This window comes from Perissodus microlepis, chromosome 1 (assembly GCF_051167445.1).
Source record: "Perissodus microlepis isolate ML-2025 ecotype Zambia chromosome 1, ASM5116744v1, whole genome shotgun sequence".
In the NCBI taxonomy this organism is placed as follows: Eukaryota; Metazoa; Chordata; class Actinopteri; order Cichliformes; family Cichlidae; genus Perissodus; species Perissodus microlepis.
Window position 1 is genome coordinate 26,025,509 of NC_140461.1, and position 16,723 is coordinate 26,042,231.

Sequence of the window (16,723 nt, forward strand, 5' to 3'; positions counted from 1 at the left end):
GATCAGTGAGCGGGAGAAGCAGTAAATGTTCGAGCCATGATGATGAAAGGAGTGGCAGTGTGGACTCTTTAAAGCCGTTTAAAAGCCTGAGATTCCTGTTTGCTTGTTCAGAGAGTTTCATTAAGGGGTTTTAAAATTTTAGGTTACAAAAAAAAAAAAACAAGCAGACTGATTTGAAAAACCCAACACATGGTGAACTTGGACAGTGTATGAATACAATGAAAATCCCTACTGGGAGTTTTTATTTCGCAACTTTGAGTCCAACAATACAAAAACTTTTCTAATGACGCTCTGTACTACCAAGACGACAATTTGGCACTCCACACAGGCCAGCTGTTCTGATTATAATGCCCCCTATAATTGAAGCCATCATACTTTTATAGCTTCCAAATTCAAATTGTTGGCAGTGTCCAAGCTGCTTTGTAACTGCGAACTTCATCTAGCTTGTGTGTGTGTGTGTGTGTGTGTGTGTGTGTGTGTGTGTGTGTGTGTGTGTGTGTGTGTGTGTGTGTGTGTGTGTGTGTGTGTGTGTGTGTGCTTCCATTATTTTTATAGTTTGTTAAATCAAAACAAACGTTCAGTGTGTTAAATGTTTTATTTCTCCTCAACACTGGAAAAAAAAAACCTTTTCCTTTTTTCCAACTCTAGTTTCTGGCAGCAAATGCCACAATGTGTGTGTGTGTGTGTGTGTGTGTGTGTGTGTGTGTGTGTGTGTGTGTGTGTGTGTGTGTGTGTGGGCTTTGACTGGGCGCCATACAAATATGAATCTAAATTGCGCTTTATGCTATGCAGACTACTTGCATATCCGTGAAGCATACATAGGCTGCCCATTTTTATCTGTCAGTAGCTACATGGCAAGAGGTCAGCCCCTCAAGATCAAATATTTTTCTTACTAAATGACGGATTTATTAGACAAATAAGTTGTGCGTCTGACTCTGAACCCTCTGTGATTGAAATATACCCTTGTGTCAACAGCATCGCCTCTCAAACCAGGTCCCGGGCGATGGAGGGCTGCCACAGCGGATTACTGAGCAAATATAAGTGGGAAATGAGTGCAGATCTGGGGGATATACGCATCCACATCCCCGGTTTGACATTTCCGTCCAAAAGGGCCTCCTTCTTGCTTATTGTTAGATCAGCAGGGTCCCTCCTTGGGAGCTCTTATCTTAGATATGTTTTACTGATGTTGTTTTAAGAAACTCTATAAATTGGGTGTAACAATGTCAAAGCAAGAACAAAGCATAAGCCAATTGGGGAAGAAAAAAGAAGAAGGAAAAAAAAGCTTAACCAACGCAGTATGTTAGAGCTTTCCATTTCCTTTAACTTTCAGCTCGAAGTGTTGTAATTCTAATGATCTAATCCATCTTAACCTGGGCGTCTAACAGCTACGATTAGGGTAGGCCCACTCCCCTCCGCTCAGAGCTATACTAAAAAGTCGTGCTCTCATAAATCTAAGCGCCTGCGTTACCATAACGTGTGGTGAAATCATTATTTGCCAACGTGGTGTCAGAGAGTCTCTCATTTCGTCTGTCAGGAATCCAATTTCCTCTTATTTACATCCACGGTATAGATTAATTACTCCCCTGACTAGTAGCCTGAAGGAATTAAGTTATGAGATCCTTTGGTAGGCTCCGTGATTAATCCATCGCTGCCTATGCAAGAATACAAAAGAGGAAAGAAAGGCGGTGATTAACACTGTTACATAATAATAATAATAATAATAATAATAATAATAATAATAATAATAATAATAATAATAATAATAATAATAATAACAATAATCTAGTTTTTCATTGTAACAAGGCTCAAACGGGACACCTGAAGTGAAATGGGACGGGATGGGGTAACTCAAACGATCTAGACACGATTATAGGAGGACGGCCCTTTTAGGCCCAGGCACTAAGGATACCTATGATCGGGCGCCGGCACGGTCGACTATTGATAGAACTTTAAGGGTTATGATATCGGTGAGGTTGCTGATGAAATATCCCCCTGATTAATAGAGGACTCTGTCGTAACGGGCTGACATATGGTAGGCGAGGCAGCTGGGGATGGTACCTCAGGCATCCCCTACGGCCATTAACATATTAGAGGCTATTGTGCAGGCAGACAGTCCGACTTCATCCAGAGCCCCTGTGCAGAGAGACAGCACCCCAGAGCTGTTTGATATAGGCTTTCAATAATGTATTACTCTTCAATCCGCCAACGGAGCTGTTCGTGGTGCTGAAATGATTGCCATGTGGCGTGTGTGGTGCTGCGCGTGGAGTGTGTTCAGTGCCAGCGGTGTTGCGTTACTCTCAGAAGATAGTATGAGGTGGTGAAACTTTTAAGCCATTGTGTATACATACACACACACACACACACACACATATATATATATATATATATATATATATATATATATATATATATCTGTACTATTTCGTAACAATGCAACAAAAAGGACTCTGTGATAGCGGCACCTTCTGACAGGAAATTTGCAATATCACTAAATGAGCAAATAGCTTTTTTTTTTTTTTTTTTTTTTTTACATTTCATTCATTCTTTTCTGTTTTTTCCTAGAAAGTCTGCGTCGCAAAAGAACAGCGTTTGGAAAAATATTCTCACAACGAAAACAAATTCCTATTATTTTTTCACAATTGTCCTCAATTTTTAAATTAGATTTACAAAATTATGTTTTACAGAATTGAACGAATGAAGTAGTGGAATAAGGCTAGCAGCGGGGAACGCCACGAAGCAGGCCTGTTACAATTTAAATGGAAAAGCAATTGCAGAAGAAAAAATATATATATTTTCATTCAAAATGACATACGTCTATGCTAATCTTTAAAAAAGAAAAAAAGTTACAAATGACCAACAAAATTTCTTAAAAATTCAACAAAAAAGTATTTTACTTACCTTAAGGATTCGCTGTCTTCTGTCCGTGTAGCCAAAAGCTAAAGAAAAGCAATAAAGAGCAGCTTTCTCTGCTATTTAACAGCGACTTCCTTCATCCGCCTGCTTCCCCTGAAACCCCCGAAAGCTGTCTGAAAATATTGCATTTTATATCAGCAAATCGCGATTAATATTGCATTACATGCTCTTAAAAATTCATCTTTATGAATGCAGCCGAACGTGAAGCCCCACAAAAAAAAAAAATTGATATAGCCTATCTGCAAGTTAGGAGTGAACAGAAATATTTGGAGGGGGTAGAGGTCACACAGTGGTCATTTTTAAAAAGAAAATCAACTTTTCTTTTTCCCCTCTCTCTCATTCTCTCTCTCTCTCACCCTCTTTCTCTCTCTATCGTCTCTCTCTCTATCGTCTCTCTCACTCTCTCTCTCTCGCTCTCTCTGGTGTCAGTGCTCAGTTATTCTACATTAAAACTTCATTAAATGTTGATTGTTGGGCCTGTGTCAATATAGGAAGAAAACATTTTCCTTTAACAGCCTATTACTTATTAATTCATCCTATTTTATGTTCAGATGTTTAAATAAAAGGTAAGGACAACTAAAATACAGCCTCGCAATTTACTTACTATACCAAATAAATATTATGAGTATAATATAGAAAAAATAAACAAACATTTCAAGTAAAACTTATATTAGTTTATATAATAATAATAATAATAATAATAATAATAATAATAATAATAATAATAATAGAGAAACTAACGGCACAAAAATGTAAAATTATACGCATCTAACTTTCAAAAGTTAAACTTTAAACTTTAATATTATCCTCTAAAATTAGGCAAATGTATATACAACCATTATAATGAGTTTTATATCGCTGATTAGAATAAAGCTACGCCATTTAAAACCATACCAAACGCTTTATCACGTGGCCATAGTAATGCGTTAAACTATTGCACCAGCAGTAACCTTGATAATCGTGTGCCGTGCAGGCCGAATCACAACCAGGAAAAGCACAGTTTTCTTTCTTTGATTTATTAGAAGATTGCTGGAACACACCTCCCTGTTGGATTTGGCTTACAGGATGAATAGTACCAATGAAAGTAAGAGGACAACAGAGGAGAGTGGAGAAGTTGTGAAAGAGGGAAGGAGACAGTGGGACATTTTCTCCATGATGCACATGTCGCCGCAGTTTTTGTAAACATACTTTTGTGCACAAAGTAAAATATTACTTACACAACGTTTCCGTAACAGTTAACACGACAAACAACGTGGTGATCTCAATGTGAAAACAGGCATTAAACAGTGACTTACACCATCCACAAAATAAGGTCTAGCAGTAGACAACTCTGCTGTAGGCTATGCAGTGATTCTTCTTCCAATGCATAGAGTGTTTGCACTGCAAACTGAAACACATGAAAGAACGAAAACCCCCTTTTATTGATTGCGATCTCTCCTTAATGATGCAGACAGAGCTATCATGCTCTGATCTGTCTGAAACTTTTCCCAGTGATGCCAATGGTGCAGATAGACCCCCTCCCCCTTATTAATTTTGTTTCCAGAACACAGGAGCTCACCTCTGGTAAGTGATAAAGTGATGTCTGTATATACAAACGCATTTCGACATAGCCGATCTAGAAACCTAAAGGGTCCTTTGTGCAAATTCAAAATAAATATATCTGCAGATGTGACAGCCCACACAGGCTAAATTACTTCCCGTGAATTAGGATTTCATGCAGGCCTGAAAAATAATTCTTTTTCCGATAGCCATAAAAAGTTTGCAACTAAATTTCAGTTCGTAGCAGCCTCCAAATAAGAATAAATGAACGGATGAATAAATGAACAGTCATGACTTAGTCTATATCAACGACAGAAAAGATCAAACCCAAACCACATTTAACAATCAGTGAGGTAATTCGTAAATGGCTATACTTCAAAATAACAGGCCTATTCGGAGAAAATAACTCGCTATAGTATCGAGCAAATTACCTCTTTCCACAAGTTTTTTTCTTTTGTTTTCTTTTATTTAAAAGGCAATGTCGACGTCGCTAAACTTTTCCCTGGTAACATCTGAGCCAAGTTTGTGTAATCTGTTATTTGCATACTTCACATTCACCGATAACGTGAAAATAAACAGGATATATGAAGCCTCATAAAATGGGTATCTAAAGTCCATCGTGCACCAGCGTGTAAAATCGCTGGAGACAAAAGACTGAAAATGGTGTCTCGGTGTCCCTTGGTCCCCAAATTCAGTCACACAACTTTGTTTTTTTAATTTTGTTTTAACTTCTCTTCCTCGCCCATCAGTGAGCCGCGGAAAATTTCAACCGCTTCTGCTTCTGTCTTTGGTTACAAAACCACACTCGTACCACATTTTTTTTCAGGTCCAACTTTTCAGCTATAGCTGCTATTTTCTCAGACGACGGTCGAGGCTGTACAGCGAAGTAAGCCTCCAAAGACCTCTTTTCTGGGGCTGCTATCGAGGTCCTCTTGCGTTTCTTTTCTCCTCCGTTGAAAATGTCAGGTTTGCTCATTTTTTCCCTTTGGGCCCCCTCGGCCTCTTCTAGCCAGGCCTGGAGGATGGGTTTGAGCGCAATCATGTTGTTGTGGGAGAGAGTTAAAGACTCGAATCGACAAATTGTACTTTGGCTCAGTGATCCAACGCCGGGGATTTTGAGATTAGCCAAAGCGCTGCCCACGTCCGCCTGTGTCACCCCCAGCTTGATCCTCCGCTGTTTGAAGCGCTCTGCGAAAGCCTCCAGCTCCCTTGGGTCTGTGTCCGAGTCATTAATGGAGGGAAGTCCGTTGTTTGTGAGCCCAGGGCCGCCTTGACCTCCCCCGTGATGGCCCGGTAAGAGCCCGTGGTGGGTGAGAGGTGAGTTCATGCTCATAGCTTGGTGGGAGAGGTGACCCAAACCGTGCATGTGAGAGTGCGGGTGAGCAGAGGTGGAGATGAGCCCACCACCGCCACCTCCGCCGCCACCGCCACCTCCGCCGCCCGCCACGTCGTGCGCACTGGACATTAAGCTGAGAGACGGCGAGCTGATGTGGTCCATGATGTCCGGTGGCTCCAGGTTCTGGTGGTGGTGGTGGTGATGGTGATGATGGTGGTGGGCTAGTGGCACGGTGGATGTCGACGAGCATGGCACCGTGCTCATCGTGTGGTAGGTGGCGTCGGGCTTGAACGGGTGCGTCTTGCCCTGGGACACGGCGATGTCCACGGCCGCCAAAGCCTCAGCCCGAGCCAGCAGCGTCTCATCCAGGCTTGCAAATATGTTACTCTGTAACTGCAAGAGGGGGGGGGGGGATAAAAGAAAGAAAGACAGAAAGAAAGAGAGGGGGAGAATGAAGGTTTTCAAAATGAGTAAGAAATGGGAAAGGACGTGAAGAAGAAAGGAAGGCGACAGAAAAAAAGAAAAAAGCATAAATGAATCTGTCAGTCGGGACTTTTGGCGACACATAACAGAGTCGGAGTATTCCTTCAGAAGCGGCAAGTCATAAAAATTAATACAAAAATAGTAAAGCCCGGCGTTGCGTGAGCATGCTTTCAAAAAGATCACAGACTCTTCCAGTGATTGCTGTGGAATACATGAAAAAAACATTAAGTGCGCGTCTTGGCTGGATGTGCCTTGGAGCAGCCCTTGTTATTAGGCACAGACAGCGCTCAGTGCTGCAAGCAGCTTAGGCAAGTAACAAAAAAAGAAAAGAAAAAAAAAACAAGGACAAAGCGAAAGTTTTCGGGGATGGTTTACCTGTGGAGTTTGCAGACAGGCTCTCCTTATAGCTTCCGAGCTGGAATGCAGGGTGGTATACTTGTGTTCGGGTAAAGAGGGATGCATGGCGAAGTGCGGCTGTTTGCTGTTCATGGACATCATCTTGGCGAGCTTCTCCAATTAAAGTGCACGGAAAGAAGGGGGATAACGGCTACAAGAGCTAGAAAACAATCACAGTCACAGAGTGATCCTTTGCCTATCCAGTAATGACGCAGTGTAGTTCGCTGTATAGTGCGCCGAGTGCAGCCTTGAGCCCGGAGATCACAGAGATGCCTGCAGTCTCTCAGACGCACTTATCTGTCTACTGTTTCCCACTGCTGGGGATGAGAGAGGCTCTTACACCTGAGCGCCTCAGATCTCGTCAAGCCCGTGCTCGGCTGCTCTCGCGAGACATAAACTGCCAGAACAGTGAACAGGCTGACAGATAAAAACTGCTCACAGGGCAGGCAATAACATCTGGAGACTGGATGCCTGCGTTTTTTAAGGGCTCACTCCTCTCCTCCCAGCCACAGAACCTCGCCGTTCCCAATGCCTGTAGGCCTTATCTTTTAACTGGAGGCCGAATAACACTGACTTGATGCCGCAGAATTGAGCATCTGTCTATTTTAGGCTGGACGTCTGATTTCAGAAAGTTGTTTCCAATCGAGTATTAGGGAAAATATACACACAAAAACACGAGGTCTATATTTAATATGAAATTAATAAATAAGCAATTTTAAGCTTGTAGGTATCGGTATAGACATATTAAACAATTTTAATAATGTATTTTTTATTGTAAAAGTTGTATGGTTTTCCAGTAGTTCTTGGCCCACAGTCCCGTTTCTCATATTAACCCTTGGAAATACTGACACCGCCCCCTTTATCATTAGAGCTCATCATCGCCAGATGAGCACTAAACAAATTGATTTAATACACCAGTGTAACCTTGTACAGTCTTTACCTAAATTAATTAATCCCAATGAATTAACACTTCATTTATTCAAACCACAACAGCTCCCCAATTAAAATTTCATGCAGCGATTAGAGGTATGTGAAATATACACGATATCGTTAAATTTGCATAATAAATAAGGCGCTTTCTGCGCCAATGGATTTAGTGTGCGTGGGGTCTCTAATGTGCGTCGTTACAGGCAGCATGTTTTGCAGTGTTGGTTCCACTTTCAGTGGCGACAAATTTATTACTGGTTTAATGTGTTGCAAAATTACCAGCAAAAATAGAAAAAATGTGGACAGTGTGAGAAAAAAACAAATGTAACTGGTACACAACATATTAATCCCCAATGCCAGTGATGAGTTATTGGACCAGGCAATGCAAACCATAAATACAGAAAGGCAAAATTAATTTTCAGAATTTTTTGACTATTTAATGCATTCCCATTTCATTTCCTAATATACATTACAACTACTAATTCAGCAATTTTTAATGACAGTCATATTCATCTGTCTTCAGTATTACAAGCCATTAGAAAGTCCTAAGACCACATTAGCAGAATACAGAAAACAAGGCTGAAGGTATACTTGGAAATGTCTCAGCCCCAACTACAGTAGAACAAAAGAGCATGGGTTAGGACTACAATGCACACTGATCACCAGGCTGCACATCACTAATGAGGCCTACAAGCACACTGCACAAAAACTATAACATTCCTATCTCGTTTTAGTTTAATTGTTGTAATATTACAACAGACAAATAACAATAAGTTACACCCTAGCATCACACAATCACCATAACACTGTACCAAGAGTAGTGCACCAGGAACACACGTTTGTTTTGACATTTTTCACATGAGCTTTGAATGTTTGGTGGGACTGCTTATGGTAAAGGGACTGTGGGACTTTCTCTTTATTGGCTGACTGCTGTTCAGTGTGTGTCTGTCTCTTGTTGTGCTCACAGGCTGACCAGCAGTGTAGCCAGAGGAGGAAGAGGAGGGGTTTACAAGATCATGATCTTGGCTTGCTGGAAAGCCAGAGGGACCGGCCTTATTCTCATCCGAAGGATCAAAGAGCAAATCAAAAGATAGCTCTTCGGTGTGAGAGGCCCCTCCACAGACGCCACTCTTCCTACCAGAGACTAATGCAGCACAACCTTCTTCTGCTGAACCTTTTGGAGTTTCTTTGTCGTTCAAGATGCTCTCCTTATTGTCACAAGGTTGGTGGTTGTTATGCTTGTTGTGCGTCACTGGTTTACCAGCTTGGCTTGACAAGGCATCAGGGAATGTTTGAGGCTCTGGAACTAGGGTGTTGTCCATATCTGTGGAAAGACAGGAATCAACAGAGAGCCCTGGACTACAGGAACTCTCACCCTCCAGCATCATGGAGTCCAACTCTGAGATTTTGTTCAGGTAGGCCACATCCATACAGGCCTCACTGGACATGTGGAAACTATCTGACTCATCAACCACAAAATTAGTGGATCCCTTGATAGAGCTTCCTTTACTTGAACCTGTACATGACTGGTCAGAGTTGGATTTGTCCCAGCCTGCCCAGAAGACAGACTTAGAGGGCTCCAAGTCATTTGGAGGCAAGCCTTTGGGGAATTTCTCAACACTGTTGAATTGGTTCTCCAGTGTGGTACTGCTCTTATCAGGACTGGGAACCTCTTCAAAATCAAGCCTCCTTAGATAAGACCCAGGTTTAAATGCAACTTTCTTCTCACGGATGCCTGGGCTTCTCAGAGTCAAGGAGCGGAAAGCAGATGATGGAGTACTGGGCAAAAAGTCAGAGGAGGTGCCTTCCGAGGCCTCGTTTTTCTGCTTTCCTGTCAGATTTTTACTGAAATCTTTGTGATCTGCGGATGGCATCAACATCAAACTGTGATTTCTAGAAAATGTCCCACATTCTGCCTCTGGATTGCTGCAGATCAACTTCCTCTCATTGTCACTCAAGCTTCTCATCATCATGTTGACTTTCTGCTGCTTTGTGAGAGTTTCCTTAGCAGCCTTGCAACTCCCACATGCTTCCTGCACTTCAAGAGATTTCTTCTCAGACACCCTGATCCGACTCTCCAGCTCATCAATGTACTGGTCACTGCGCTCAAGAGCCCTTTTCAAGTGGTCCACATCGCGCTGATACTGCTGAATTTTAGCTTCCAGTGCTGCGACTGTGTATCGGCCAAACCTGGCGACAGATCATTTAGTATTTAATTTAGAACAGAAAATTCAACACACCATTTTTTTTGTTAATCTTTGAAATGTAGTCTATTTTTTAAAAAAATCAAATGTAGAAAGTCAACAAAAACTGAGATATAAATAAAAACAACCTTACATTTTTCTTTTGGGGAGAAAAAGATTGTAAATGGCGATTTCACAGAAAAAAAGGGCATCTATGTCACATAGGAGTGACTAATGTCAGCCTGGCTCTGGCTACAACATGAGTCAAAAACTCAGTATTAAACATGCAAATCCTCATTATTAAAACAGAAGTAATCATTTTAAAATCTATAATAACAACCCAGTAAGCCAAGAACACATCATTACTAGAAGATGCTCAGCAGCAAGAGTGGCTGCAAGAGTGGCTGCAAGAGTGGACCTTATCGACTAATGGCAGCAGTAGAGTATTACAATGAGAAAAAACCAAGGTTCCTCAATTACAAAATTGACATAGAATAATATTTTTATCTTAACTGTGACTTAAGAAACCCACAAAGGTAGTTATTTACAAAACCTTGCATTGATTTGGAAGTCATCGTATCTTTAATCAAACTCCGGGCTTGGCAGATGTGAGCTTCTTGGTGGTTATGGAAAGTATTACAGTTTAGGATGCATATGTGCTCAAGCACTTCTGTCTGACTGCGCCACCTTTATACTGCAGCAGCAACTCACACCCAAGCTGCATGCTGGGCTCTGTTTCTCAACCTACTATTTAGTCAATGGAGCAATGTGTGTTGCCCGTCTTCAGTCTGCTCTGATCTGGTGTTGCCTTCCAAAACGTTTCCTCTTCTCATTTGTACCATAGCTACTTCTAACGTGCTGGTGTTACACAAACAGAGGTGCCATCACAGTTCCAGTTGATCTGAGCTGGATTCCAAATTGACTTATTTTAACCTGCTTATGAAAGTGTGATTTTTTGTGTGTGTGTGATTTTAAGACTATGCTCAAGTATAAACCTAAGGAGATTCTTAGATAATGAGGGCAAAGGTTATACATGATACTTACTTCTGAGGAGATCTGCTAGCCACCTCTGCTTTCAGTCTCATGTTTTCTTGCACAAGGTCGACATTTTGAGACCGCAATGTCTTATTTGCCTGAAGGTGGTAAAGTAAACATTATCAAAATATTTCTATTATTCCAAAAAAAAAAAAAAAAAAAAAAAAAGCAGCAAGTTACATTATATGGACAAAAGTACTGGACCACACCTGTTAATCTCCATCTAATCTAATTCAAGTATTTTAAAAAATGCATACAAAATAAAGCACCTGGCCATGTAGACTGCCTTTACAAACATTTCTGGGGAGAGCAAAAAAATAAAAATAAATCCTAAAAAATTGAATTTGAGCGTGATACCATAATAGGATGCCACCACTGCAGGAAATCAGTTTGTGAAATTTCTTATTTCCTACATATACAATCGGCACAAAATTTGTTTGACGTGGATTTCAATGGCTGAGCAGCTCCCACATGTGTAATATGTAGGTGGTACAAAATTTTTGTCCATATATTGTGTGGTAAAACAAGTAATCGAGCGCAATAAACTTTGAAGCGACATCCATTTAGCTTTTCTTGGAATACAAGAATCAAGCAGGTAAAAAAAATAATACTGCCAGAACGCTTTTCCTTATATAAAGTAATAAATCTGAATAATTACATGCAATTAACATGTCTACTTTCAACTGTTTCATTAAAACACTCTTTAGACAACTAAAATACCGAACAGTGAACTAACTGCATCTATCAGAAAACAGTGAATCCCTGCTTTAAGGGTCAATTTACTGAAACCTGTAATGTCCTAAATGTTACAGGCTTCATACCTCTTTAAGCTTATCCATGTCTTTCTTTACTTTATCACAGACATCTGTGGCTGCTCGCAGCTTGTTTGTCCACTCCTCCAGGACAAATGGAGCGACCCTTTGTTCATCCAGTTGCACTATATTAATGCTGCAGGGATCCAAAGCAGTCTTCAGTTGCTCCTCCAAGCTTTGATTTTTGGTTTTCAGCTCCTCGTTTTCTCTCATGAGCCCCTCGATTTCCTCCTGTTAGAGAGAATAAAAAAAAAAAAAAAAGAAAAAAAAAAAGAAAACATCATTTGGAAATAATCATATCGAGTGACATACTAATACAGCTGTGATTATACTTTTATTAACTCTTTTTTCTAAACGGCTGTAAATAATAAACATAGGAAAGCATACTAAACATAACAGAGCATGTCAAACCAATACCTCATATTCGCGTAAAATTAATTCCCCTCTGGTTTTTCTGAGACATTTTCTCACAGAAGGACTATCACTGTGATCACCCTCATTTGTTCCTCCTGTAACACAAGCACACAAGTACAGTAAATGATTAACACAATAGACCACAAAACACATTTAAGTAATGTTCCAAGTAACATCAGCTGGCTTTTATGTGGCTTCGTTGTTACCTTAGCACAACATTAGAGTAATAAAGAGGCAGGCGTAAAACTGAAGAACATTCAAGGCTTGAGGTGCTGCCATCTAAAATGCAGGCAAATTTATAGTGCACAGGGAAATTGTGACTGATTTTCACAAGAGAAGATCATCATTTGTTACATTCCTTTTAATAATTTGCTCACATGTTCTCTTTTTAGCACAAAGATTGTTTTTTAAGATGTATTTACCAAATAAACAAACAAAAAAAACAAGACCAAATGGGGTTAAAGTTAAGGAAATCTCTAAAATGATTTATCTCTTTATTTTAATCTTTTCACACGTTCCTGTCTCACGTCTTTATGGTATAGCTTCAACAAGGTGCTGGAAATATTCCTCTGAGATTTTGGTCCATGTTGAAATGATAGCATCACACAGTTGCTGCAGGTTTGTTGACTGAACATCCATAATGTTAATCTCCCATTCCACCACTTCCAAAAGGTGGATTAAGATCTGGTGACTGTGAAGGCCATTTAAGTACAGTGAACTCATTGTAATGTTTGAGAAATCACTCTGAGCTTTATGATATGGTGTGTTATCCTACTGAAAGCAGCCACCAGAAGATGAGTACTCTGTGAGTACTCAAAGTGGTGCACTTATCAGCAAAAACACTCAGGTAAGGCTGTGATGCTTAAACAATTCTCAGCTGATACTAGGAGAGTCAAAGTGTGTCAAGAAAATATCCTATGTGCATTTACACCAACGGCAGCCAGAAAACAGTTTATTCAAGGCAGGATGGATCCATTCATGTTGTTTTCACCAAATTCTGACCCTACCATCTAAATATCAAAGCAGAAGACTCGAGACTCAGCCAACAATTTCCCAGTCTTCTGCTGTCCCGCTGTGGTGAGCCCATATCAATTGTTGCCTCAGTTACTTGTTCACAGCTGATAGGAGCGGCACCTGGTGTTTCATCCGTTTCAAGGTTGGACTTATTGTGCATTCAGAGATGCTCTTCTTCACACCTTAGTTGTAGCAAGTGGTTATTTGAATTACTGTTGCTTTCTTGTCAACTCTAAGCAGTCTGGTTTTTCATCTGATCTCTTGCATCATTATGGCATTTTTACCCAGGGAAAATGGGACTCACTGGATATTTTCTCTTTTTCAGACCATTCTCTATAAACCCTAGAGATGTTTGCGTGGGAAAATCCCAGCAACCATGTTACATTTAAAGTCACTTAAATTACATTTCTTCCCCATTCTGATGCTCTATTTGAACTTCACCAGGTTCGCTTGACCACATCTGTGAGTCTAAATGGATTGTGTTGCTCTCATGTAACTGACTGATTAGATATATGCATCAACAAGTGTATCCAATCAAGTGGCCAATGACTGATATTAAAATTCCAGCGGTACAGGTGAAACAACTGCAATAATAAAGTCTTTGTTTTTGCAAGAAACAGCTCCGTGAATGACTGAAACAATCAAGTCTGAATCAAGTTTTTGGGGCTAAGCTTAGCTATATGTCTGCATGTCAGTGAGTACTGTCTGGTATTGTTACAAAGAAATCCAAACTGATCTGCCAACAAAAATAGAGAGAAAACGCTGGAAAACAGCAGGGTTGTATGATTAAAACTAAATACATAAAATTCATATATTCAAATATGCATCACACAAGTTCAAAGGAAACTTAAAAAAATTTATTTTTCAGTACAACTGTCTTAGATATATCACCTCGTGCTACCTTTGCCTGTATAAACTGTAGCCAGTTTGTTTTATGGATAAGGGAATACAGTTTTACAGACTGAAGGTAAGCCTGCAGTAAGAAAATCAACAGTTTTCCAATAAGCATTTGGAAAGGATGGATCCCCCAGCCCCTGTCAAACGCTTAAACACTGCAAACAATGTGAGAGTTCATAAAGGAGTCATTTTTATGCTGACTTGCTCTCACTAAATATGATCCAACTTGCTTTATTAACTGAAATCGTCAACTTGGGGATATTACTAACAAAACAAACGTCACGGCTCATAGAAAGTTGCCTGCAAAACTTGAGGCCGTGCTTTGTTGGGAGCACAATGAAAAGAAGACTCAGCTGTGAGATGCTGCAGGCAGGCAGATCACCTCTTCTCTTCTGCTTCAAGCCTGCTTTCCTTTGTTTGCCCGCAACTACTCACCGATGATTTCCCTGCAGGGGTTCTCTGTTGTGATGGGGACTCTGCAGGTGGGACACTGGTTTGCTTTCTTTAACCACATTTCCATGCAGGATGAACAGAACACGTGGTGGTTGGAACAAATAACCGGCTGCCTAACCTGCACCGAGAAAAACACGAGCAAATTAACCCACTAACAACCAAACACAACAAACAACGGTCACCTCCGTTTAACTCATGTAGGAAACAGTTTGCCTAGTTTGTTTACCAAACGATAGGCGCTAACGAGGAGGTTAAAAAATCAAACGACGCTTACCTTTCCGAGGCATATCTGGCAGGAAATTGGCAGAGTGAGAGAGAGGGTAGATGCCTGGTAGTTCAGAGCCATTTTTCATTAAAAATGTAGCTCACTTCCCTGAAGAGGTACAAATCTCCCACCAAACCGCTGCGTCGCGCGCCGAGCCTCACAACTACAGAAACCCAGAGGGGTCAAAAGGCGGTACTTCGCGAAACAGGTACAGTTGCCTTTCACCCGTAATTTTATAATATTAAAATTGTGTCTTCTTCACTGGGTTTGACAGTGAAGAAGACACACACAAGTATCTTGTTTTAATGTATTCTAGTCACGGCTAAACCAGGGCACAGTAGCTTTATCACTTGCCAGTGTTTAAGCAAACTATTGTTATTTTAAACCGGAAATAGAAAAGCGTTAGAAGTAATGTGGACTCTACTTGATAAATGTACGTCCAATATTGGTGAAGGCGATAAAACCAGACATTACACCTGTCTGTGGTTCATTCAGTATTGTACAATACTTTTTTTTTAAAGTATTTCCCTTCTCCTGACTTTATTTTGCATATTTGTCATGCTTGCATGTTTTAGATTTCAGAGACGTTTTAATATGAGACAAACATAAACTAAGTTACTACAAAATGCAGTTTTAATTGATGAGTTATTAAGGGGAAAAACTATCCAAACCTACATGGCACTATGTAAAAAATTAACTGCCTGCTATCATAAATTAACTGTGATTAACCAATTTTTTTAAACATGTTCATGTTCAGTTTCACTAGCCAGTGCAGGGATAATATTTGAACTGACATGACAACAGTTGGAAGTTTGGAAGGTTTTATGCCATTTAAATGTGGCATAAAACTAACACAGCATTTCATAAAGAGAACATCGCATCAACACTCTGCCTAACATGGTGGTGGTAGTGTCATGGTCTGGGACTGCTTCCAGTTCCATTGATGGAACCATGAATTCGGCTCTCTAACAAAAAACCTACAAAGAGAATGTCCATCCATCAGTTCACGCCCTGAAGTTCAAGTTCACTTGGACAGTGATCTAAAACGCAACGAGCCGGTTGACCTCTGAATAGCTTTAAAAGAAGGTTTGGAGTGAGCTAAAAAGAAGTCTGGACCCAAATCAGATTGAGATGCTTTGACAGGTCCTTGCTGCTTGAAAACCCTCCAGTGTGTTTGAATTAAAATAACTCTGCAAAGAAGAGTTGGCCAAAATTCCTCCACAGTGATGTGAAAGCTTCATTGACAGTTATTGCAGAGGCTTGATTGCAGTTCTAGCCGCCAAGGGTGGCACAATCAGTCATTAGGTTTCGGGGGGGAAATACTTTTTCACACAGAGCTAGGTAAGTTTGGATATTTTTTTTCCTTAATCAATAAAGTCATAGTTTAAAAACTATGATTTTTTATTTTTTTACACAGGTTATATTTGTCTGATATTAACCTCCTAAGACCCGAACTCTTTCATGGCATGCATATTTAATTTCTCTTTGCTTTTTGGGCTGTTTGGGACCTGATGAATTTAAAAACAAAGAATTACCAGTTGCTGTTTTTTACTTGATTTTTGTTTCTGAGAAAAATGAGATCCACATATTAAATTTCGATAGAACAGTGACAGTATAATGTCCTCGTGAGTGGATAAGAGCAAAATTTTGTATTTTGGTCTAGACATCCCAAAATGTGATGTCCACATATGTGGACACCAGGTCCTAGGAGGATAAAATCTGTTCCGCAAGAAAAAGAAATAAAAAGAAATCAGGAACATGGCAAATATGTTTTCACAGCTGTGTATACAAGATGGATGTGCCTTCCAGGCCTGAAAGATGAAACCACGGTTTAATAGCCTTAAACCTTTGTTGTGGCAATAAGGAGACCTCTCATCAGGTTTTAAACGAAGTCCAGTTGTACTAAAGTCTGTGGGAAAATGACAGTTTGGGTTCTCATGTCTGTGACCCCAGTAAACACTTTCAATCACTAGTTTCAGGTCTTATTAAATATATTATCTACACTATCTACAATATGTTCCCCATTAGAGCCAGGAGGCCTATTGCTAAGTTGAGA

At 40.2% G+C, this 16,723-nt stretch overlaps 2 protein-coding genes and 1 long non-coding RNA gene across 5 annotated transcripts in view; 1 reads left to right on the top strand and 2 right to left on the bottom strand.

The window, feature by feature from the left end:
• The window catches only part of LOC146393908 (uncharacterized), a 79,834-nt gene that overhangs the window by 27,968 nt on the left and 35,143 nt on the right, over nt 1-16,723 (top strand). The window lies entirely within an intron of this gene.
• On the bottom strand, nt 3,909-7,065 carry pou4f1 (POU class 4 homeobox 1). Its single transcript, XM_084926546.1, has 2 exons — nt 6,647-7,065; nt 3,909-6,181 (listed from the first exon to the last, which is right to left on the bottom strand). The coding sequence occupies exons 1-2, from the start codon at nt 6,767-6,769 to the stop codon at nt 5,198-5,200; spliced, it is 1,107 nt and encodes a 368-aa protein (XP_084782672.1). The 5' UTR covers nt 6,770-7,065; the 3' UTR covers nt 3,909-5,197.
• On the bottom strand, nt 7,518-14,981 carry obi1 (ORC ubiquitin ligase 1). The gene is made up of 6 exons (XM_084925317.1): nt 14,677-14,981; nt 14,385-14,520; nt 12,042-12,133; nt 11,634-11,855; nt 10,822-10,910; nt 7,518-9,784 (listed from the first exon to the last, which is right to left on the bottom strand). Exons 1-6 carry the CDS (start codon nt 14,746-14,748, stop codon nt 8,449-8,451), a joined length of 1,947 nt encoding a protein of 648 aa, XP_084781443.1. The 5' UTR covers nt 14,749-14,981; the 3' UTR covers nt 7,518-8,448.